This window comes from Triturus cristatus, chromosome 2_2 (assembly GCF_964204655.1).
Source record: "Triturus cristatus chromosome 2_2, aTriCri1.1, whole genome shotgun sequence".
Lineage (NCBI taxonomy): Eukaryota > Metazoa > Chordata > Amphibia > Caudata > Salamandridae > Triturus > Triturus cristatus.
The window spans coordinates 291232248-291258908 of record NC_140582.1 but is presented as its reverse complement, the minus strand read 5'-3'; the positions used below and the strand labels follow the sequence as shown (position 1 = coordinate 291258908).

Below are 26661 nucleotides of genomic sequence, written 5' to 3'. Positions count from 1 at the left end.
TGTTACAGATCCCACTCTTTCCGCCAAGAGAATGACCCAGTCCCTTGTGTAAATAAACAATGTTGATTTACCATAACAAAGGCTCTATATTATCTGGAATGATAATATCACCAAGCGATTAAGCGGTCTTATTGTGACCGATAATATTAAACCAGAAAATCTGGTTACATCATCTGCATGTTTGAGCAACACCTTTAGCTAACAAAGACGGTTGTTTGACCAATGCCACTCTGAAACGCGTGGAGTACTACTTTTAGAACGTTCGATGCAGGTCTTAAAATGGGCATGTACTGTCAGTCACTGAATGCCTGCCCTTCTTTAACTTGAAAGGGAGTACTCGAGGGGCAACCATGCTTGCGAGCAAGGACAGAGGACTACCATTCGCTGAGGTAAAGGGGAAGTCTGGCTATCCAGTTCCTTCCTAAAAGTAACCAGCCTCCTTCTTCTCCGAGCATCAACCTTTTAAGAAACAACTGCGCGGGCTTGGCTGTACATTGTAAACATCGCCCAGATGCCGCACGTGCGTCTTTCACGTGCGCGCGCAACGCTGGTAATGATTATTCTGAAAAAGATGGGAGCTCAAGTCAGCCTGATGCATCGCATGAGCCTCGAGCTGACTTTCTACCATGCTAACTGGAAGCCTCAGAAAGTTCATTTTCCATGAGTTTCCAACTTTCCCTTTTCTAATGACGTTAAATCCTTGGTGTCAATACAATGCCAGTGTTAACTACTGCACAAGGAGGCAATGCCACGCCTCTATGAAACCCTAAAAGTACAGTTTGATACAAACGACCGTGAAAATGAATACATCCACAATCATTTAAGAAAGCACTTTGCACAGAATGAGACCACGCCGCACTGGTTGCTTCAGGCAGACCTGGTGAATCAAAGCGTCAATTGGCAAACAAGGGATCAAAGATTTGGAAGCACACACATGGGCTAGCCCATTCAGTGGGCCCCCTTTCATACCCTTCCTGCAGGTCATGACTGGTCAGTGTGCCTACATTATTTACTAAGCTGTGCACAGCATGATTCAGCAGCTGAGCTGAGCACACAAAACAAGATCTGTCAGCTACAAACTCACTGCAGCCCCAGGTGCGCTTCAACCTGATGCACTCGGGGAGCTAGGCTTGGCTTGGGATGTTGACTGCGAGGGTCAGTCATGCTTCCCAAGGGATGGGCAGCTTGTATATCGCACAGCCCTTGAAATATAACCTGGCTTCGTCAGCAGCTTAAACAATTATTATGCCAGTGCCTTCGGGAATATGCTTCAACGTAACCAGGTCCTCGTGTCTGAAATCGCCATCTTTCGTGCCAGACAGTCATAAACACAAGGCTCTTACCTGTCTAACCTAGAAGTATATATATTTTTTCACAACCATTTCAGTGCTGCCTGCAAAGATGTGCGGACAGGGCCAATATCATTGCAGTGTTTAGGACTTCTGATGTGTACATGTGTACAGCAATGGTATTACTTCTGTGTTAGGAACAACTGCTGTGAGAACTTTAGTAGTAATATACATCTGATCTTGGGAAGGTCTTTAAGAAACGTGAAACAATCATCAAATTAGATAATTTTACTCTCCAAGGTCCCGTCAAAAGCAGTAGAATTTGTTGTCACTTATTCCCGCCGAGGCTAGGGTATTGGTAGCCTGTCGCATATCCGCCGCTGAGAAAACAGAGGAAGGTTTCCCTCTCGCACCAGGGCTTCGCCAGGGCCACCAGCGGACCCTCACCACTCTGGCCAGTCCGACGGGGGGTACTCGCGCCTCCCGCTCAGGCCAGTCCGATGGGGCCACGCACGGCCTACAGTGCCCTTTTGCAGCATTACGCGCGAAGCTGTTTGGCGGCGACTCTGCGGGTTATTAATAAACATCTTTACAGTGGAGGCTGGGCCTGTTATCGGCACTCCGCCTCTGCCATTGATTGTGGGTTATAAAGGCACCCCCTCTGCCCTCTGTTCCCTTTCTTCCAAGGGTCGCCCTCCTTCCGGTCTATTCATCACCCGGCGCTATGGCGCACGCCTTCGGCTGCATAAGGGCCCTCCTTTGCACAGAGCATTCCCTAGCCAAGGAATGTATTGCCGAGTTCCTAGGGTCTTCATCCTGATTGTAAGTAAAAGAGAAGAGGTGAGAGCTGTGCAGGAGGGGTGTGAACTGAGCCAGGAACATACCTCAGCGTGTTAACGCGCCTGCAGCGAGGTCTCCGTGTAACCTGGAGTTTATAGGTTCTAATGCCAGCACAGCTGGCTCAGTCTTTCATCTTTCGGAGGCTGATGAAATAGAGTTTGGTATTATTTACACGTGTAGTTTAGTAACTACAAACAATTAATTTTTATTGTGGGTTGTATAAATGGCCTATATTGTCGTTTTGCTGGAAGAGCACTTTGACGTCCCAGGACTAGAATCTCACGAGTGGCATTGACAGAGCTGTGCCCGGAGTTCAAGGACTTGAACGGTATCATACCATTATTTCTCGATCTTTACCTCCTGTGACATTACATCACAGGTAAGTACGTCAGGAGTGTTTACATTGCATGTACGTTTTTAGGTATTTAAAATTTTAGACTTTTGCGTCTCAGGTACATGCATTATATATGTGGATATGTAAATGCATGCTTACAATTGTATGTATATATATATTCACTGAAAAAACCATAGGTTTCACACGTTATAGTTAGCTGGACATTTTACTGATAAAAAACCAATGAAATTCCCCCGTTATAGTTACTGTAGGCAACTATAACTCACGCGACCGCAATCCTCTGCTGATGCTAATACTGTATTTAGACACTTATTTGCCCATATCTTCTTCCATTAAATTTTAGCTATACATATATTACAAATATTTTTTTTTCATAAAGACACATATGTCATCAGCAGAGGATTACGGTCGCGTGAGTTATAGTTGCCTACAGTAACTATAACGGGGGAATTTCATTGGTTTTTTATCAGTAAAATGTCCAGCTGACTATAACATGTGTGAAACCTATGGTTTTTTCAGTGAATTAGCAAGGTTTTTTAAATGCTATTTCCTAACTATAACGTGTGTGAAACCTATGGTTTTTTCAGTGAATTTGTACGGTTTTTTAAATGCTAAGTTACTTTACGCCATTTGTGGCGTGCGCGCCCACTTAACGCAGTTCGTTCCGTGCACGGTTTTTATCAACTTTAATAAGCCCTGTACATTTGGTGGCCTTCGGCCACCAAAAGCACAGGGGGTGAGGTCAATGTGGATAGTGTTTTTTTTATTTCGATTTTATAATTTCATGTTGCCAAAATTACGTTTTTTTTCTCTATTAATAAGCCCTGCACATTTGGTGGCCTGCGGCCACCAAAAGCACAGGGGGTGGGGTAAGTGTGGATAGTGTTTTTTTTATTTTTATTTTTTTACCGTAAGCGTACGGTAAGCTTACGGTAAGCGTACGGTAAGCGTACGGTAAGCGTACCCCGCGAAATTGCCGAAAAAAAAATAAAACCGTTTTTGCTCTTGGGGGATGTTTGGGGACTCCCTCAACATGACTGTGGGAGGGAGTTGTCAAAACAGCCCCGTAACATGTTTTTGGCCATCATGTTTGATAAACAACACTCAGTGCGAGAGACAAAATGGCGGACGCCGCTTCCTGGTTTCGGCCGATTCGAATGTTTACTAAGATCTAAGAGCCAATCAGAATCGCGCTCGCGCACGCCACCGTAAGCTTACGGTAAGCGTACGGTAAGCGTACGGTAAGCGTACGGTAAGCGTACCGTAAGCGGGCTCAGATATATATATTGATTTAAAGGCTATTTTCTCAGAATCTACTGAACAGATTTACACCAAACCTACAAAAGGCACTTCCTTGACCTAGGGACTACCTCTCTGCCAAATTTCTAGTAATTCTGTTCAGCCGTTCGGGCTGTAGCTCGTTCTAAAGGTCCTATGGAAAAATGCATGGGAAAAACGCGTTTTGGGACCCCCCTTTTATCTCAGCCCCCGCTTGACGAATCCCCCCGAGACTTTCAGGGTAGGAGCGGAGCGTAGCGCCCCACCTATTTTGAGAAATTCGCGAGGATTCGTCGACCGGCGCCAAAGTTATTCAAAATAGAATGTTGAGGTTTTCCTATGGAAACGTGGTCCTAACTATAACTACCTACTGGCGACCGCCAGTAGGTAATATATATATATATATATATATATATATATATATATATATATATATATATATATATATATATAGTCACTTAAAAAACCATAGGTTTCACACCTGTTATAGTTAGGTGGATATTTCACTCGTACAAAACCAATGAAGTTCCACCGTTCTAGTTAGTTCAGATAACTATAACTTGCGCGCCCGCAATCCTCTGCTCATGACGTCACATATTACATCTCTCATAACATGGTCAGTGGCATCACTCTTGACATCACTGATGACATCATCCTTGTGATAGAGTGGCGGTCGCGCGAGTTATAGTTATCTGAACTAACTATAACGGTGGAATTTCATTGTTTTTTTACGAGTGAAATATCCACCTAACTATAACATGTGTGAAACCTATGTTTTTTTTAAGTGAATTTGCAAGGTTTTTTAAATGCTAATTCCTAACTATAACGTGTGTGAAACCTCTGGTTTTTTCAGTGAATTTGTACGTTTTTTTAATGCTAATTTATGTATGTATTATTTTTTTTATATATTTATTTTTCAATAAACTACGTATTAATTTAAAAAAAAAAAATTTTATGGTTTCACGGTGCGCGCACCCCCGCGATTTTTAAAAAAAAATGTAAATGTTTTTTTCTGCCTTCGGGGTCCTTCAGGGACCCCCTGACAAAGGCTAGGGGTCAGGAACTCTCTACGCTGCCCCCTTTTCACGTTCGCCACCTTCCTTTTCCACTCTCGCACTGAAAACAAACAAAATGGCGGCCGACCGATTCGAACGTTGACTGACATGTAACAACCAATCAGAATTACGCTCGCGCACGTTATGGTGCGCGCACGGTGCGCGGCTATAGATATGTATGTGCTTTTAAATGCAATTTTCTCAGGAACTACTGAACAGATTGACTCCATATATGCAAAAGGCACATCCCTGACCTGAGGACTACCTCTCTGCCAAATTTCAAGTAATTCTGTTCAGCTGTTCGGGCTGTACCTTCGACTAAAGGTCCCATGGGAAAACGCGTTTTGGGACCCCCCTTTTTTCTCTTCCCCCGCTTGACGAATCCACCCCCCCCCCCCCCGAGACTTTCAGGGTAGGTGCGGAGCGCCCCATTAGTTTTGAAAATTTAACGAAGATTCGTCAACCGGCACCAACGTTTTTCAAAATAGAATTTTGAGATTTCCTATGGAAACACGGTCCTAACTATAACCATCTACTATATAACCACCTATAATTCAGGTTCTTACTATGCAAGAAAGTGTTTTAAGAAACACTGGGGCATCCTCAAAACTGAATCCACTCTTGAGGAAGTTGTGAAAGATACGCCCAATGTGACATACAGGAAGGCAGATTCCCTACGCAATAAACTATGTAGCAATGAAATTAGCCAGATGAGACCAGGGACCACAGGAGTTCAAGGCTTTTACACCTGCATGTCATGCAAAGCCTGCAAATTCAGCTCTAATGTGAAACAAGTCAATTATCCTATCTTAGATCAAGACAGATACATTGAAAAACATCTAACTTGTGTATCTGATTATTGTGTTTATGTTTTAACTTGCCCATGTGCCAAGAGATGCGTGGGCAGTACCATGTTTGCTGCTAAGAAACGTATCTTGGAACACATGAGGGCGATTCAGAACAAGGATAAACTCTCCCCCATAGCACGGCATTATGAGGAATTTCACAAAAGTAATCGCAATCTGTTGAAATTCTTTGTGATAGACCGTATACCTGTAACTATGAGGGGAGGTGACAGAATTCGCAAGCTGAGGCAATTGGAATCCTATTACATTCTGGAACTTAACACTAAGATCCCAGATGGTCTGAACTCCGAGGAGGAGTTATCTTGGTTTCTAGGAGATTAGTTTTTTACTTTTTTTCTGGACTAGGTTATCTATGATCTGTTTTGTGTTGAAATTTTGAAATTAATTTTATGTAAATTTGTATTTGACTCAGTTCTTCTGCTGAAATTCATGTTTTTAACAGTCAATAGTCATATACAGTATGTCTATAATGTATTGAATGATGATTGTACTTAGTGTCATTGAATCATGTTTTGTTCATTTTTTCAGATGGTGTTGAGAGGTGAAGGTTAGCTGAATGGAAGATATAGACTAACGTCAGATTTAGTAAAGTTATCCCAAAATTTGAGTTCAGTTCAATGTCAAGTTAAGTATGTGGGATGACCAGTGAGGTTCTATTAATAATATATAGTGTCTACGTGCATACTATTATGACTACAGTTGTACTATTGCATAGTCATCCATGTGGCATGACCTATTGACACATGATATATTGCGTTTCCACATGATATACAATGATTATACTATATACTATACATAGTCATCTGGATCGTAGAGTTCAATATGGACAGGATCACCCACTGGGGTTTAATTCCATACTCTGCATTCTGTTCCTGAATTTATATTGAAATTAGAACTTATTTTTATTTATTCTCTTATTTTGAATTCTCTCATTTCTGCCCACTGGGGCTGAATTGTCAGTGTACTATGGGATAACATTATTTAGACACTATTTGAATGTTCAGCGCACTATGGGTTAATTGTACCTAGAATATTATCTCATGCCTTTCTATCTACGAGCGGTCCGTTTTGTCAATAAAGTTGTATTAGAATATAAAAAACGAGGACACCCATACGATTGAAGTAGTCTTTACGGACAGCGGGATATGCGGGTATGGAATTTGTAACAGACCGCTTGCATAGTTCAATGTGCGCATCTATATCTTGAAGTATATCCTTTATCTATACCATTTTGTATTAATTTTATGTACACATTTTGGAATTGTACTCGACAAGTATTTAAATTAATTGTTTTTCGGCTTTCATGAAATTAGATAAATTGCTTTATTATGAGAGTTTGTATAAGCCAATATTATACGTATTACGATCATGCACTCACATGTAAAGGTTATAAATTTACCATTCCAATATGGCCGATGCATTAAGAATGACACTATGATTTTTTGTACTCTACTTTGCACTTCTTTTGTTTCTATCATGTTCACGTCATGCATAGAAAAAAATGTTTAAAATCTGAAGTTTGGATGGCGGATTTTACCCGTGATCAAGGCGGTTCACGCCGAAACGCGTTGGGCATGTATGGCTGGGTTTTTGCTGAATAAACCACTTTAAAAGCCCTAAGATCGGAATTGTGCTTTTTATTGGAAGGAGTGCTTCGACGCACTGTGGAACGGTATATATATATATATATATATATATATATATATATATATATATATATATATATATATATATATAATAGATAGTTACAACCTAGTTTCCATAGGAAATCTCAAAATTCTATTTTGAACAACTTTTGCGCCGGTTGACGAATCCTCGCGAAATTTTCAAAACTAATGGGGCGCTCCGTTCAGCTCCTACCCTGAAAGTCTCGGGGTGATTCGTCAAGTGGGGGCCGAGAAAAAAGGGGGGTCCCAAAACGCATTTTCCCCATGCATTTTTCCATAGGACCTTTAGACGCAGCTACAGCCCGAACGGCTGAACAGAATTACTTGAAATTTGGCAGAGAGGTAGCCATAAGGTCAAGGAAGTGCCTTTTGCAGGTCTGGTGTAAATCTGTTCAGTATTTCCTGAGAAGATAGCATTTAAAAGCATATCAATATCTATACGCGCGCACCCTGCCGTGCGTAAGCGCAATTCTGATTGGTTGTTAGATGTCGGTAAACATTCGAATCGGTGGAAACCAGGAAGTGTCGGCCGCCATTTTGTCTCTCACAGTCTGAGGGGGTGAAAAACAAAGGTGGTGAACGTGAAAAGGGGGCAGAGTGGACAGTTCCTGACCCCCTAGCCTTTTTTTAAAAACGCGAGGTGCGCGCACCCTACGCGCGCTGCGAACCGTGGGCGCTCGGTGCGCGATGCGCACCGAGTGCTCACAGAGCGGTGCGCGCACGGTGTAAAACCTGAAAAAAAAAATAACTTAGCATTCAAAAAACCGTACAAATTCACTGAAAAAACCATATGTTTCACACACGTTATAGTTACGAATTAGCATTTAAAAAACCTTGCAAATTCACTGAAAAAACCATAGGTTTCACACATGTTATAGTTAGCTGGACATTTCATTGTAAAAAACCAATGAAATTCCCCCGTTATAGTTACTGCAGGCACCTATAACTCACGCGACCGCAATCCTCTGCTGATGACGTCAGATATTACATCACTGATGACATATGTGTCTTTCTGAAAAATAAATATTTGTAATATATGTATAGCTAAAGATTAATGTAAGAAGACATGGGTAAATAAGTGTCTAAATACAGTGATGTAATATCTGACGTCATCAGCAGAGGATTGCGGTCGCGTGAGTTATAGTTGCTTGCAGCAACTATAACGGGGGAATTTCATTGTTTTTTTACGAGTGAAATGTCCAGCTAACTATAACATGTGTGAAACCTATGTTTTTTTAAGTGAATATATATATATATATATATATATATATATATATATATATATATATATATATATATATATATATATATAGATATAGGAGTACTAGGATCATGATGCCTTCGACCAACTCAATGACAGACTGCTACACCCGCACAACCGCGGCAGCCATTCAGGCATCCAATAATGAATTTAGGAGCAAGTTGGCGAGCTGGAGGAGACACAAGCTCATATCTGAAACGGAGTACAATTTCTTGAGGAATGACAATCCAGTCATCCCCACCCTGTACTTTATTCCGAAAGTGCACAAAGACTCAAGTAGACCCCCGGGCAGACCCATCATTTCAGCCCGGGAGGGCATGTATGAAAAAACATCACAATATATAGACTTTTTCTTACAGGATTTTGTAAAATCTTTGGATTCTTATGTGCAAGATACAGGGGACTTTTTGCGCAAGATCGATAAGGTTGAATGGAAAGATGAATACTGGATGCTAGCACTTGATGTGACCTCACTTTACACGAGTATTGGTCATAATGATGGCATTCATGCCATCAAACACTTTTTATCACGGAAACCAGTTCTATTTGGAACTCACAACGAGATGCTGATTGTGATGCTTGAATTTTGCCTGCTAAACAATAACTTTATGTTTAATAGCCTACTGTATCGCCAACTGAGGGGCGTAGCTATGGGGGCTAGTTTTTCCCCTAGCTATGCCTGCCTCCACATGGGATACTGGGAGGAAATTATACTACAGAGGGATCATGCCAAATGCCTTAAAGACAAAGTGGTAGTTTGGTTGCGCTTTACAGACGACCTCTTTGTTATATGGAATGGTTCTTTGGAGGAGGCACATGGTTTTATTGAGAATCTAAATGTTAATAATCTTAACCTCCATTTCACGGCAACTTGTAGTCAATCCAGTGTTACATTTCTAGATACTGAAGTATACATACAGGCAGGCAAACTAGAAACTAGAGTTTTCCGTAAATTGACTGCAGGCAACTCTACCCTTCATGCATCCAGTGCTCACCCGCCCCACCTTATTAGTAGTATACCTTATGGTGAAATGCTGCGTCTTAAACGAATATGCAGCAATAAAAAGGATCTTAAAGCAGCTCAGTTACTAAGCAGGCAAAGGTTTAGGGAGAGTGGCTACTCGACAAGCGTTATTGATAGTGCCATAGCTAGATCTAATGCCCTTAACCGCGATGATCTACTAACATCCACTATCAGTGTTACTGGTATTGCCACAGCTCAGACTAATCAGGAGAGGAAGGACATTAGAACACCTGATGCCTTTAGATTTATTATGGGTTATAGTAAGCAGCATATTGAAATACGGAACATTATAAACAGAAATTGGCCCACTGTACGGAGTGATCCAATTATTGGCCCTTTGCTCCCACAACGAGCTTTGATCACCTACAGTAGGGCCCCTACTATGAGAGATGCATTGGTCAATACGAATCCTGAAACTATCAATAAAACTTCCTGGCTGCAACTCAATAGTGGATTTTACAAGTGTAAGACCTGTAAAGCATGTGCCCATGGCATCAACACAAAAGCATTTACAGATCCATTCAGCAATAAACAATACAAGATCAATAAGTTGCTAACTTGTAAAACTGAATATGCGATTTATGTCCTTACCTGCCCATGCAATCTCAGCTATGTGGGGAGCACGAAACTAGCGGTTCACAAGCGTGTGCTGCAACATTTACGTGCGATCTCCAACCAAGACAATACCTACCCCGTAGCTAGGCATTTTAAAGAAACCCACAAAAGTGACATCAAGGGACTCAGTTACTTTGTTATTGATTCCATTGAACCTAGCAGAAGGGGAGGGGATCGGGAGACTAATCTGCGCAGATTGGAAACACGCTATATCCTGCAACTCAATACCAAGACCCCATCGGGTTTAAACATGACTGAGGATCTGCACACATGCTTGGGCTAAATTGACCTGTATAACTGAGTATATACAATTTATCTATTTTCCAGTTTTAATTTATACGAGCAAAGGTTTCCACTTGGTGATGATGATACATCTCTGTTCACCTTTTTGGATTTTACCCTGTGTCTTATATGGGTATTTATATGGAATTTTAATCAGATGTTTATTAGGCAATTTTTAACTCTTTTAGTCATTTGTCTTAATCTTTATAATTGTTTTAACTATACAATTATGTATTTAGTATTTTACTATTTATTTAGTTTTGACAATTTGTACTGTATTGGTAATCTTTGCGTATTTGCACATCTGTATTCGTCAATCATTTCTTCATAATACTATTTTGGAGACACTGCTCAAGCTTCTCACGCGGTTGAACATTCCTAACCCATATCCCTCCATTCTATCACCAACTGAACCGTTCATCTCATTGTACTCCTACCTCCGCATAGCTTGAAGTGTTCGCAATCATTTGATGTGATATTGTCCTACTTGTGGTACACCGGAGGGTGTGACCGGTTTCGAAACATGGATATACAGAACATACATCATTTATTAGTTTTTTATCTACACTGGCACTAATACACCTTACTTTTAGAGCTACACTGTTTCTTCAGGCACATCTACTATGGGGTAATAGTACATATATATCGTTTTTTAGTATTTGAAATCATACCAAATGTATTGTTTTCACCTATTGTACTACAATGAAATTTGAACAAAAGTTTGTTTTTATTCTTTTTACCGCAGTAATTTGGTAACAATTGTTTACAGTCTAGTTTTAGGTTATTTGGGCATTTATGCTGTTATTTGGAAATATGATTTACTTTATATTATTTCAAAGACACATTTGTACTATTTACGATTATCCTAGTTATCACCCTTCTTATGTGGTAACTCAGTGACAAAGTTTGTGCATGTAGTCATTATTTTCTCTATGTCTATGAGGAAACCCCCCCCCCCCCCATGTGACCTCCCCATGTGATGTTGAACGTAGCCAGCACTAGCACTTTAAATATGTGGCTCTGTGAGCACAACGCTGTCATGTGAACAAGGCTCTAGGAGAGCCGAAATGTTATGGCCGTCGCTCTGGGCAAATAAATGAAAAATTGCACCTTAAACTGGTTCGTGTACTAACTTCGCAAGCGTCAGCAGGACTATCGAAGCTGGTGGGGGTGTTTATTTTGATATATTATATATATATATACGCACGCACACACTTAAAACAACCACAGATATAAAGATAAGGAAGGGAAAGAGGATATTTTAAAAGTTATATATTCGAATGAATGTATTTACAAATAATTTGGAAATTGGTTTAGTATATATTTGAAATAATGTATTCATTCAATTTAATGCAAGTTATTTCTAAAATAATCTATAACGTACAAAATTTAATGTTAAATAATAATTACACTTATTACAATATTTAATATATGGTATATCTTTTTTGAAATCTAAACATTAATTTAAAAAAATGTAAGTGTGGAATTTAGGGTGGCAATGGAATTTTAGGGATCAAGGATGGGCAGTTTTTAGTACTCGACCTAAAGGCATTAGAGTGCTTTACATGAACAGCAGTTACAATACACAAGGCACATTAATTTTGGGGGATTTTTTGGCTTGGGATGATTATGTGATTTGCACAGAATCACAGGATGCTGAGACCACACCGAGGCTCAAACCGGGTTCCCCAGTTCCAATGTCAACAGCTCTGGCTGTTACGCCCCAACCTCTCGTCAATTCAGCCGTAGTATAAGCAGTAACCTCTGACATGTGCCTTTGGGAAAAATGCATGCATCTTTATTAAGTGCAAACAAACTATTTTTGAGCCACCACGTTCCTGTATGAAGCTTGAAGCACCACAGAAGCAGTACGCTGCTTTTGGATATGCTACGTACAACCTAGGCATGATAAACTGCTTGTAGGCCCACTGCAGCCTTCCTCACCTTTTAGAAAGACAGTCGCTGTATTTAGAAATGAGATCGGCCCTAGTAAGCCTCTGAATTGTTAGGCCTGCTGTCAAGTTTAGGAGGCAATTCTTCTGAGCACAGTAAGCTCTAACACCAGTCTGAATTTTCAGTGCTGCTCTGGCTTTCATTGTAAGGGCTGTCCGTGCTCTGCGTCCTTGGTATGCTGCTGGTATGCAAATTGCATATGCTTTGATTTTCAAGAACTTCTGCCTCTGGTAAAGCTGTGCACTAATGACGCAGGTTCACAATTGCTGTGCTGCGGAGTCCGAGGTAGAGCTGTCTTTGGTGGAACATCCTATACTGGGCTTGTAGGGCAGTTGCAGCTTTCTTCCACTGGTCCATTTGTTTCCTGATCAAGTGCCCAACTCAATGCAGCCCTCAAATGAATACAGGCTTCTCGCTTGCGTCTAAGTTTTGTTTTATGCTGCATGATGACCTTCTTTAAATCCATAATATCTTTGAACAAAGAGCACAGCTTTCTTTAGAGTTCTGTAAATATGCTGTTCTTGCCTCACCCTCACATTAGCCTGGATGCTCGTGATGGCACACTTCAACTTTTGGAACTTTTTCCTCGTTATGTAGGCACAATAAAATGCCTGAATTGTTACTGCAGATTTGAACATACACACTTCTTTCTTGGAGCGCACATTTCTTTAAGCAGCTGGGAACACAACAACAGCAGTATATATTCTGTTGTATACCAACACAACTCGTTTCGTAGCAAGGTGCCCTCTGTATCGAACTTGGTCACACTGGCAACATTTCTAAATTCTCTGCACCTGCGCTGCTGCTGCCACTTCCTTCCATGCGCCTGTAATGAGACGTCCTAGATTTTCACATGTAAGCGTTTCCTCTCTTGCCTCATTCGCCAGAGTGACTGAAGTAGGCAGGTTGCTCCGACTAGTATTTGTAGTTGGCGGGCTTTTATTGGTCCGAAAGCAGTATGCAGACGCACTAATGCGGTGCGTTTATCAAATACTCCCGTCTTGCATACTTACCTTGCCGGTACGCTGTGCAGTACCGATGGGGTATAATTATTTGCCCTTTTTTAGGTCTCGCCTGAGCCAGCGCTTATAGCGCTGCCCTGGCTAGGAGTTTTAGTAAGCGGGTTTTTGAAGTGCTAACCTAGTGGCTTTTTTCAGGCCTCCAGCTTGCGTTCGCGATGTCGTGCCCACGCACAGCTGCTATCCTGGTTTCTAGCATTCCTTTCCTCGCATGGCCGGCTTTCCTCGCCCTCTCTCACCCGCTCCTCCCCCTCCCTTAATGCACGGAAGAGTTTCGTGAGAGGCTAGAATCCCCTCTTACTTCTCTTCCTCACGCAAGCAAGCAAAAGGCGCTGTTCAATCACTTTACATGGTACCAAAGTACCTTTATTTAGTTACTATTTTTCTTTTATTTACAGACTCTAATCTTAATTCTGTTTAAATAAATTTCGCTTGTTTTCAATTACACTGGGGGGGTTAAGTGATTTGCTCAGGATCACGGCATATCGAGCCAATGCCGAGAGTTGAACCCAGTTCCAGGGTCAGCAGCTCTACCTTAGACGTGCACTTGTTGTGTTAACCCACTAGCCCCTGACCTGCTTACCGCCATGGTTTTTAACAAGCCCCCCTGCTTTTAAAACACCACCTCATCCAGCTCCCTGCAGTGGCATAATGAAATTTGAGCCCCCCCCCCTTGCAAACTACAGGGTCAGTGGGGGCTTATTTTCCCTTCGTGTCAGCGCGTTAGGTTTCACTTTTGTTTTTAATTATTGTGTCAGCGTGTTAGATTTCACTTTCACCGCCGCTAGTCATCCAGTAACCATCAGAAGGGTCGCGCACGGGTTCTCATTCCAGCCGCTCCATTTTAAATCTGCATTCCTTGGTCCCTCCTGACGTGCGCTGCCGGGACAGGGGTTTTACAATCTGCGCAATAACGAGAGCTTGTTGTTTACAGACAACACGCCAGCTGCTTTTGACCCACCACGTCCTTCTCCCTGCACGGTTTTACCCCACCCCCCTGCTTCAGCCAGGCCGCGGTTGTTCTTTTTAAGTCTCCGCGCTCAGAAGGTGAGTGTTTCAGCTTGTGTGCGTGTGTTCTTGTGAACATGTGAGTGGAGAACATTCATAAAACGCCTACGACGAAACCAACAGCATCTTGTGACCGTGCTGCGTGTTGTCTGTCTGTGCTAGTTCATTTTGCACCTGTGTTTATGTCGCATGTTGGTGCGTGTCGCTGAATGCTCATGTATGAAAGGTGTCCTCCCTCTTCCCACTTGTCATTTGCGAGTGCGCTGCCCGTGCCGCATGTTTTGTTTTTAATTAATGGTGTGTTTATCTTAATCTGGGCTCGCAGTGTTGTGTGTCTGGTTGTCGTGGTGTATGTGCGCTGTATGCATGTTGGTTGTGGGTGCCTGCATGTATGATCTGTTTTGATGTGCCTGTAGAGTCCCCACCCTGCACATGTGCCTATCAGTCAGTATATTTCAGCTAGGCCCCTTGAATTTGCCAGTGCTCGTTCTTCATCATATCCATCTCCAGCCCCGCAAGCCTTACCGTCGCTGGGCACGGGGCTGAGCCACAAGTACGCGCAGTGCACGTGATCCTCAACGCATCCCTTGCCTCAAACCCCAGGGGAGCCAGGCAGCGCGCGTTCTCCTCTATGTCCGTGGTCCCACGCGTGAAGGAGGGGTCCGTGATGCTGACGAGGGCTCGCACTATACATCCCTAAGCAGCTGATGCCGCGAGCTGCAACAGGGGTGGTGCTACTCATTTGCACCAAATAAAGGAATTAACCCGTCCGATGTCTACGCTCAGCCGAAGCACTGGTTTTGGATGTCAGTGGGTATCATTTGTACAGCCCCTGTGTGCAGCATAGAGACTCCTACAGAAGGAGCACATAAGGGTGGCCTATCTTAGCATAGCTGCCCCTGGCTGCGTGCTCTCAGTGGGGCAGAACTGCTCCAGTGACAGGGGAGCAACTTTTAAGTTACTGCCCTCAGTTGCATAACTCAAAATGATGGGGCTCCCCTGCAAAATCCAATAACGGACCCCATAAACTTCCGTATCCCACCCAGTGCTACACGTAGTAAAATGTGTAAATGTTAAGCAGCCAGAATATTGTGCTGCATGGCTAAAAACGTATATGGTCCCAAAGGCGAGACCTATTGGCTATGCCTCCGTCCATAGGAAAGTTACTACGAACGCTGATTTATTCTTTTTGTAAATCAGACAGACCCAATGTCCGCTTATTTCCTTCCTACACGGACACCCTAATGGTTAGCCCAGCGAGTACGATTCAGGAAGTGCGAGTCTCGGGTTTCGGGAGGACCGCTGGGGGTCCAATTGAAAACTGTGTAATGATGGTGATGTGGCCGGGAGGACGTCGGGCTTACACATTTTCAATGATTCACACACGACTGTCATGACCTAATTCATCATGTCTGACAACCAAAGCACTTCCACATAGAAATGATAACAGAACATCAAGGCACAGTTCCCTGAGTCAGCCACGGCATTCAATAAACTGTTTTATTGCAGGCAGGAGTCGGTAGGGCAGTAAGGGTGGCAGGCACCCTTGTACAAGCAGACAAATTGGACACCCACTCTGCTAGTGGGCTATAAAAATGAAACCATAACTGCAGTTCAGGTGACGCCTAAGACTCCTGCTACCCGGTGCCACTGCACCTGATGCACCAAATATAGCTCCGCCCCTGCACGTAAGCACGCTCTCTCTAAATCGCTCTCTCTAAATCGCTCTCTCTAAATCGCTCTCTCTAAATCGCTCTCTCTAAATCTGGTCGGTTGACATGCTAGCTGTCTATTTGGGAGTAGGACGTAGCCGATACTCAACAGTTACTGTGTAAACAAGCATTGGTATAGCCAATAGGTCTCGCTTTTGGGACCTTATAAGTGTTTACCGATGCAACAGTTGATTTTGTTGCACCAAGGATATTGTGCTGCATAACTAAATACTTATAAGGTCCCAAAAGCGAGACCTATTGGCTATGCCAATGCTTGTTTTGTGGAGTCAGCGAAAGCATGCTCTGGCACATGCACTCTGGCACATGTACTCTCTCGTGAGACTTTTTTTGTCTAATAATAGACTATGACCTGCCCATAGCTGATCACTCAATAGCAACATTGTTGCTCTTCTTTGTGGCCCTTTCACCCTAGCTCTTTGTTTAACAACTTATTTAACTTACCGCTACCTTTCCCCGTAGCTCCTCCCCTGCCACCCTCCACACCATCAGTTTCTTCTCCCCCTTCCTCCAACATGTGTATTTGTCTTTTAATGTCATTGCTGTTAGAATGTTTTTTTTAAAAATTGTTTTGTTGTCATGCCACCCTCCAATGCTTTCTTTGCCCTATAATTTTGCTTTCTTTGATACATTTCCAATCTATCTCTCTCCATTTATCTCGTAACATCATTGCTCTCTTGTGCTTTCTCTCCCTTTTTCTATTAGCTATTAGGTAAGAATAGAACAAAGCGCTGCTATGGGGAGGGGAATGGGGAGGAGGTGACAAATTACCCTATCTAGGCATGCTTGGGTAAAACATTTCAGGACCCGTCCTACTGCACATCACGCGGCATAGAGGGTACCAGTGGACTCCCTCATTACATGTTTTTGAGTGACACGCAACAAGCGCACACACTTGCAGCAGATTCCAGGAACAAGGGCCAGATCACAGGCTGACAGGAACTTCTTTTGCCGCTGGCAGCCCCAACACACAAGCGATACATCCACTGTTGCTCTGGGTGGGGAAAGAGGGAGATCTGCTGCGGACCCAATCACAATCCAGCAACCATCACTGCAGATCTGTTGCAGTTTCCTTTGCAATCAAGACATAGTCGGAGCGGTCCCCTTTATGTTGGGCCAGAGAGACTTGAGATCCCACTGGAGAGCCCACACACGTCCCTTGGTGTGCCTGACCAATAGGATGCAGGAGGCCATCAGTCCCAGCAGACTGTCTACCTCACTGAAATCCAAGACAGAGGTTGAAACATTGCAATCGCCTGAATTTCCTGGACCTGCCTTTCCAGGGAAAAAAGCACAGAACCAGCCCATGTAGAGAATGGCTAGGACGAAAGGGAGCATCTGCAAGGAGTCGGTGTGTCTTCAGCACGTTGATAGAACCCCAAAGATGTCTGGAGAGGCACTGTAGTCTAAAGGTGGCGGACTACTGCCTAAGGCAAGACTGCCTTCATGCAGCCAGTCCTTAAAGTAGGGGGAACTGAAACCTCTGACCTCCAAAGATGTGCTGCAATCACCACCATGACTTTCGCAAACATCGAGGGGCACTGGTAAGAGCAAAGGGGAGCACAGCGTACTGGAAATGCTCCAGTCCCACCATGAACCTCATATATCGCCTCTGGGCGGGCAGGAAGGGGAAGTAAAAATAAGCATCTTGCAGGTCCAACACTATCATCCAGTTAGACCAGACATGCGCTAAGATGAAAAAAGTGTGCGACCGCCGTAAATATGAAAGTGCTAATAAATATGTTATGAACCTGTGTGGAGTGCACACATGTCGAGAATTATATACAACATGAAGAAAAAAAAGGGGATGAAAATTCGTTATACAAATTAAGACTATCCTCTTTAAAAAAAATTCTCATCATCAAAAGAAATATATTTACTGTTCATAAAGTATGCATACGAGTGCAACATTGATAACATAAAATGTTACAATCCGTGCAATAGTAAATTTACAGTGTGTTCATTATGGCAGATTTATGTGTTGTAAATCTCAAAGAAAGCAACTGAGTTCAAGTTTTTCATTCAGTCCATTAGGGCTGGTGGTAATAAGATGGTAAATCCAATATGTTTCTCGTTGTAAAAGAAATTTTGTATGGTCGCAACCAGAAGTTGGTATAACTTGTTCAAGGACCAAACATAGTTGGCTAACGTTGTGTTTAAATTCATTAAAGTGAACAGCCACTGGTGATTTAGAATTTCTAGTACGAATGTTGGACTTATGTTCATTTATGCGAATTCTTACTTTACGTTCAGTTTTGCCAACATATGCAAGTCCACACGGGCATTTAAGAAAATATACAACGTTGTCACTAAATTAATTTGGACTGCATCAATCATGATTTGTCATGAGGCTTAGTCAAGTTTGGATTGTGTTTTGGGTGCGAGTGGGGAAAACCCCTCTGACGAGGATGGCACTACTACTTAACAAATGAGAAATTACATTAATGATTATGTACTCTGTCCACTGTTTTTGTAATTACAACAAATGTTTTAAATAATTTTAAAATGTTTATGTGCTTTTATGGTTATTGCTGTAACCCAATAAAGTGTTCTTGAAGATGACCAGCTTGAATTTGTCATTCTGGAGCAAAGCACTGGGAGGGTGGGGAACTAAAATAGGAGAAAAACCTCTGTCTTTTTGTGGTACCAGGAAGTAGCAGAACTAGCAACCACAAACCAATTCTGATGCAGGCAACCTCTCTATAACCACATTGGCCAACAGGGCTTACATTTCCCGCCATAAACTAGGCGGGATGGTACTCGGTTGTTCCTGGTATGGTGGAAGGTTTAGTATTGCGACCATGAAGGGTAGGACATACCCTTTTTTTACAATTGGCAGGACCCACACCTTTCCGGTGAGATAGCATGTCAACCCAGCAAAAATTGTTGGATCCTGCCACAAACCAGGTGGCTGTACTCCAAAACAAAATCACACTAAAGAGGTTCCGCAGGAGGGGCCACGGAGGAGGGGGAGAGAGATGAAGACCTGGAAGGATGACTTGCACGCTGTCCTTGCAAGTGGGGCCAATGGGTGCCATGGCCACAAAGAGGTTTGGAACCTTGCTGAGGCTGAAATAGCTGTCTGCAGAGGATGCCTCCGGCCGTGGAAAAGACTGATGCAACTGACGTGGCACAGCAGATCAGCCCAAGGAGCCAGGTGTGGCCCTGCTCTCCATAAAGTGCTCCAGAATGGAATCTACTTTGTCCCCGAACAGGTGAGTCCCTTTAAATCACTTGTCCATAAGAAATGACTGGACAGCACTAAAAAAAAAAAAAAAAAACAGACTGCAGCCATACTTATTGACAAATATCAATGTTAGCACCAATGGCCTGCCGTATGAAGTCCATGGTATCCAGGTTGCAACAATCTGAATTAGGCAGCATCGTGGTCCTCCTGTACAGCTTGGGTTATGCAGGGCGAAGTCTTTCGGGACACCTGGGAGGATTTGCTCAACAGTTCCAGAGAGCATGGAAGTAATGGCTGAGCAGGTAACTGCACTGGTGGACCTGATGGTCAAGCTAGTGGAAGAAAATATCCCTTCCCAAAGATCTGTACCCTTTTAGACTCCCTATCCAGGGGAGTGGTCTATAAAGAACTTGGGTCCGCCCAACTGGTAGAAGCCTGCACCACCACACTCTAAAGTAGGTGCTGAGATAAAAAAAAATAAAAAAAGAAGATGGGGGCAGTGGCGGCATTTGCTTTGCGAGGGAAGGATTTGGGGAGCCAGAGCAAGGTTTGGCTCAGGACCCTAAAGAAGACTCTCAGTAAGTGCCTCATTAAAAGGAAGGTGGGGCTCAGTATTGGCCTGTCCTGGCTAGAGTACATCAGTACATTGGTTCTGACTTCTAAGGTGGGAAGTTGGAGATCTAGAACGTCCTCCGCTCTCTTCATTACCTCCGCAAAAGAAGAAGTTTCTTCAGTGGCAGGACGTGGGGGTGAAAGCTGACCAGCATCAGGAGTGGTTTTAAGACCGTTGGTAAATTGTAGATCATACCAGCTGTCTTTGCGACAGTGGGGCAGACTGTTTTGGATTGGAGGGGGGGGGGGGGGGGAAGAGATTGGATGGGGGCAGATTGGAGGGGGGTGGATTGGATTGGTCTGGGGCAGATTGGATTGGTCTGAGGTGGTTTGGTGTAGGGTGAGGTGACGTGGATTGGAGTGGGGTGGCTTGGGGTGTACTGTACGATTATGTGTTAAAGCATAATTTCAGAAATTATACAAACAATGTCGCTTTGCAATTAAATACTCATCTTTTGAGAAAAGCACCCACAAGTAAAAACTAAAGAAAATGAATGCAAAGTGAGAAAAGAAGACTTGGCAAAATTAAAGAAAGTAAACTACAGAGAATATATCTTTGCCATTTTGTTTGTCCTGCTGGGCATGTTTTTGCCAGCCGCACGCCTCCTCTTTGCAGGGCACTGAAAGTTAAACAGAACAAAATAGCACCTCAATCACGTCTGGAGCATCGGAGGGGCACTGATGTGCTTGGTCCCTGATCAACAGAGGAAAGGTAATGTTAGGCCTGCCATAACAAATTAAGAGGCTGCAAATAAGAGTGCCAGGCAAGCCAACAAACAGCAATCAACGGGTGGGCTCCAAGCCCTTTTTTTTCTTAATGTTTCGCAAGCGAGACGCATATGCTAGTGCATGCTCTTGCAGGCGAACCCCTGAAAAATAAATAACAAAATGGAGAAAAAAACATGTGTACAAGTGAATTCTTTCTCTGAGAAAAGCCAATTTTGTAACTACAAACAATTTACAGTATAACTGCAGGGTATACTGGCCTGATTATTTTTTTTGACCAAATAGAAACAGATAAACTAAAAAGTCAAATGTGTTTTAAAGCTCCAACATTCAATCTTATCTTTTATATACATGCTTCATTTCGGAGGTTATTTTAAAAATGAAAAATGGCATATAATGTTTACGATTATCAAGAAAAAGCATAACTAATTCCTCCGTTATTATTTACAATTATTTATTGGTTTACAAAGAGAACCATGCAAAGCCATTTGCTTAATGTCATATATACATTCTTTGCTGGTATAATTTAACAACAAATAAAAGCAGAGGGGTAGAATCCAAAATTATATTTTAGGACTCGTCGGGTTTTAACATCAGACTTAGGTGAATCCATATAAATAACTTTTGAGAAAGACTGCAGAATTAATAGTTGCATGCACATAAACATAGTTATTAATAGATAATCTTTAGAATCAAACAGCAAGATTCATATGTGAGAAACAGATGCGAGTTACTTACTATCTGAAGACAAATTCTGATCACGCAGCTTCTTGAGGGTATTCACACTGATATTCAGATACATATTTCTGCTGCCACATCTATCATAAATTCCTTTTTCCTCAGTAATTGCCTACGTTAAAAACAAAAAACACTGGTTTTAGGGAGTTTGATTCGATTCAACTTTATTCAGATTACAAAAAATCCATAAAAGCACAGCAACATGAAAAGTTATACAACAATGACAAAATTTATTTCAAATTAAACAGTTTATGTAATGTGCAATAGCAGTTCATACATCAGTATAATAAAATGATCATACATGAGTAAAAGGGCTCAAGGGTTGGACATCGTCTTAAGTGCTCAGGTGGCGATTTAAAAAAAAAGTGCTAGTGCGGAAGACCAACTCTTCGTTGGCCATAGTAAGTAACCACAAGTAGGCACTGTCCAGGCAAATTGGTCTCTGCTTTTGAAAAAATTGGGTTAAAAACCACTTGGTGTATTTTAAATAATATTTGCAAAGAAACCAAAAATGTAAAATAGTTTGTCCACTCACACCGTCACATGGGCAGGGGACATGATCAAGGTTAGGGTGGTAGCCAAGGGGAAAACATAACACAAATTTAACAGTGCCCGCTCTTAAACGGAATAGAAGGCTCCTTTCCCAATGGGTCATTGGTAAGGTGAGATAAATGGGTAAAGGATGCCTATACGGTTCTATGCTCATATAGCTTGAGGCAAAAGGTTTTTTAGATTCCGTGCCAAACCATTCTGAGTTATATAGTGTATAAAGTGCACTTTTGAGCTCATTTTTATGGAGTGTTTCGGCTGTGCTCGGATTTAAAAAAAATGCTACCTTTATTAACAGTACAAAGATTATGGTACACTCCAAACAGCCAGGGGATTTCCATTCCTCTCTCACATTTAACACAGTCACTGATGATTTCTCTGGGTAAAAAAGCGGCCTGATTCTTCCAGACTGATAGCAAAAAAAGAGCAGGACGAGCATTAATAAAATCATTATTATAATTTAAATTAAGTTCCCCATGGCAGATATATTGTGGGGTGGAGATTGGGACACCCAACAGCTTTCTGCAAAACCTATTTTCTTCCTGCTGAATGCAGAGGCTGTTTGCGTTGCCCCAGATCTCGGCCCCATACGTGGCTACTGGGACACATTGAGATTTAAAAAAATTAAAGATAGCTAAAATAGCACCTGTGTTCTTTGGGCGAGGGAGGCTAAGGATGGAATTAATGGCCTTTGAGAACTTACTCCTGGAGTGAGCCAAATGCTCAGTCCATGAGCCGTTTGCAGCAAAGACCACCCCAAGATAAGGAAAGGTACTAGTGCTTGTCAATTTTTGACTACCTGAAATAATAGAGCTGAGGCTTTTGGGGCAGCAGGACATTATAAAAGATTTTTTTAAATTGACTCATAGATCTAGACTGCCCATGTACTTAACAAAGGTCTGTACTAAGATACACAGAGAGGTCAGAGTGCGGCCAATGAGGACCGCATCATCTGCGTATAATAGTACCGGGAGTGGTTTCCCATTAATTCTGGGGACATCTCGGGTCGTGGATGTCAGCTAATTGTTCAATCCATTGATATAAATAATAAAAAGCAGGGGTGCCAGAACACATCCCTGTCTGACACCCCTGCCCACCCCAATGGGTCCAGAGACCTCACCGCCACTACCAATCCTAACCTGGGCCTTAAGGTCCTTATGGAGATGCGCCAGAAAATGTACCAAAGGCTCATCCAGTCCATAGGCTAATAAGATGGACCAGACCTTAGACCTATTAACTAGGTCAAAAGCGGAAGATAGGTCCATAAAGGCCAAATAGACTGGAGAGGATCGTGCGATGGTATATTTCCCAATGACCAGGTTAAGATTTAAACACTGTTCATTGGTACCAACCTTGCTGCGGAAACCCAGCTGACAAGGCTCTAAAATGCCACTTTCCTCTGACCACTTTAAAATCTTGTTGTATAAAACTCTGCCCAATATCTTTGGGGTATTATTGATCAAGGAGATGGGCCTATAATTAATAGGTTCTGACCGGTCCCCCTTTTTATAAATTGGAACGATGGTACTCATGGCCCATGTGCTTGTCATCAAAGCATGCGGTAAATTATTACAAACATTCAGGAGAAGCGGTGCCCAGAACTCGGGTTTCCATTAGATCAGATCTATAGGCAACCCATCCAGACCCAGGGCTTTGTTCCAGAGGCTCTGGTGGATAGCTTCTTCCACCTCAGACAAAGTTATTTGCATGCTAGACAGTCGGCCAAGTTCATACTGATCTGACCCTTATGGGGGGAGTAGCGTAGATTTTTGAGAAGTGGCGCACCCACGACTCACTCGAGATGGTACAGCTAACAGGTGTTAACAGCTGGCCCATAGAACGCAAGTCCCTTACGGCAGATCAAAATATGTTGCCCTATTTTTTTTTTTTTTTTTAATAGTGGCAGCCTTAGATAAGGCTTCCCAGTGGTCATTTAGAAGAGCTCCTTTCCGATTACTAATTGCTGTATTGTACCTCCGCCTAGCTGTTATCACGTCTGCTGTACACCTTGGGTTAGATGTTAAAGCCCTACGCAGGTTCCTATTAGCCTCGGAGCACTCATGGTCAAACCATCTTGGGTAATTTTTTGCCCGGGGATAGGTTTCGACAAGAGAGTTTCAATTGCCAGGCAAAGTTTTGTAAAATCCTGGTCTGCCCCGGAGTTTGGTTCGTGAATCGATAAACATGAGTTAATGAGGTGCATATTCTCCTTCGCTAGTATCTGAAACAATATACCACTATCAACACCCCTTCATGTTAATCTTAAATTGTCAGTTGATGATATTATATTCCTGGCCCCACATTCGTTAAAGAACACGGGGTGAGGCGCCAATCTAAAGACTATTTTAAGAGGATTATGGTCCCCATGGCTCGTGGCAGTAACCTCTGCGGCCATTAAGTCCACAAATGGGGGGAGATAAAGATAAAATCTATGGTGGAGAACAACCCCTTCCTCTGAAAGTAGTTGCTTGGTGGTTAATATGTGAAACACCCACAACATCCATAATGTGGACAAGATTATGGAGGCTCAGCAACGTAGCAACTCTGCACCCCTGCGGGAAGTGGGACCTGGGTTGAATGTACCCACACCATGTGACATATCTATGAATTTTGCATTAAAATCATCACCCAGGAGAATACCGGTAACCCCTTCTGAACCTTGCTGGCAGTCTAAATTAGAAATGGAATCAAAAGCTCAATAAAATTCCTATTTGGAGTAGAATAAAAATCATTGTGTATCAATATTCGGAGATTACGACTATTGGTTGGTAAGACCTTAAAGCTCCCTCCAGCAGCAACATTAATCCCAATGGATTACCCCCCCCCCCCCCCCCCCCCGACGGTCGACCAAATTTAGGGCTGGGTGCAACTACACAAACAATGAAACCCCTCAATATATAATTTGTGAGTTGCCCAAGTCTCTTGAAACATAACTATATCTTGGTCCGATACTACACGCAGCCAATCCTGGACACCAAGCCTTGACTCTAGACCCGCTATGTTCCAACTTAAGACATTCAAATCGGTTGACCTTATTTATGTTTTGCAAGACGAAGGGTGTTATCAATGGGAACTACTGGTATGGTTCCTGAGGGGTTTTCTACCTGTTGTGATTGATCAGCCGATGGAGATTGTTGAGTATTTATAGATGGCAGATCAGCCGACATATCGATGTGGGTGACTGGTGTAAAGTCTAAGGGGTTTTCTACAAAATGAGGTTGGTCTACTAAGAAGAGGTGGTTGTCAATCTTGGGCATCGAGATTAGAAAGGGCCTGAAACCTGTTAGTTACCAGCAGCAAAACATGAACATTCCTAGCAATTGTATGCTGTGGTTTATAAAAGTAACCCAACGGGAGCGCACTAATGCTGGAATTTAGGGTAAGTGGTTGCTCTTGGATACTTAGTAGACGTCAAACCATTTGGGGATTACGAATATTAATAATACAGTCGCCACTAATATTCTTGGGGGAGTGACCAACCCACCCGACACACCTAACCATAAGAATTTCATTCATGTCTGAAGGATGAAATCTTTTATGTTTGACCAACCAATCCACTGACTTATTGCGTAAGTTTACCCAAGACTCACTCCGATTGCCGGTGAGATTTGGAACACCAGCCAAAACCAGCACATAGGGACAGGCGGCAGGTGGTAGACTCAAGACATCAGCATTGGATCTCCGGCTACTACTCCTATTACAGACCGTAGTCATTGTGCCCACACTTGATTTACTTGCATTAAAACCAAAATTATTGCCAGGGTATGGATGCTTAAGATGGCTATTACCTAAATCTGGCGTGTTAATATTGGGCACTCGGGGTATGTCTTGTGTATTCCTCTGCTCAGTTAGGATGTGAAACAGGAAGGTTATTATAATTTCCACATGTGATACATGGATTAGCTGTTAAAGTATCTTTATGCGGGGTAGAGCTTGGCAATTTTAAGTTGGACCCATGATTTTTAAGAGTCGGCATTGACAGACAGCCCCTCCCACCCGCATTATCAGAGATACAGTTCTCTTTAATACCACTAAGATTGTCCATTATAGAGTCCATCCTTTGTAACCTTCCCCATAGGAGGTTACAATTCCTATCCATCGCCTCCTTAATTTGGGACAATGCAATTTCCAAGATCTTCTCAACTGAGTTTACAAGCACAGTTTCCACAGTATTGTCTACGCCAGTAGCATATCCTGATCGGTTGAGAGTGATATCAGTCTGGGTACCCATGGAGTTACAATTAAGGTTTGTTGGGGTAACTACAGGATCAGATGTGGAATTGGCAAGACGAGAGCAATTGGCCGTTGTTGTCTTCAAAGTGCCTGCAGTCCGCTTCCGTTTATTTGGTTGAACTTTCGTCTTGGCATTTCTCTGGGACTTGGCAACCTGTGCTCTAGTGTTAATACAGGACACAACCGGAGCAGTCATATCAGGTACATCCTGATTTAGTAGGGAAGAGTTAGGGGAGGCTGAATGACTTGTGGCAGACTTTTGGGGAGATGGATATGAAGTACTGTCTGAATTAGGACCACTTGGTGACAAACGAGTCTAAAGATACAGGGTCCAGGGAAAGGCGGCGTTCAGTAATTTGGATTTCGTCGGTCAA

The 26661-nt window shown here is 42.7% G+C and overlaps 1 protein-coding gene across 3 annotated transcripts in view; it reads right to left on the bottom strand.

The window, feature by feature from the left end:
- The window catches only part of LOC146862153 (RNA exonuclease 1 homolog), a 919286-nt gene that overhangs the window by 529759 nt on the left and 362866 nt on the right, over positions 1–26661 (bottom strand). For all 3 annotated transcript variants that reach the window (XR_014978103.1, XM_085641330.1, XM_085641329.1), the window contains one exon: positions 21506–21617. Coding sequence is in view for 2 of the 3 variants with exons in the window: in XM_085641330.1 (XP_085497456.1) it covers positions 21506–21617 (112 nt within the window). In the remaining variant the exon portion in view is untranslated. The remainder of the gene's footprint in view (positions 1–21505; positions 21618–26661) is intronic.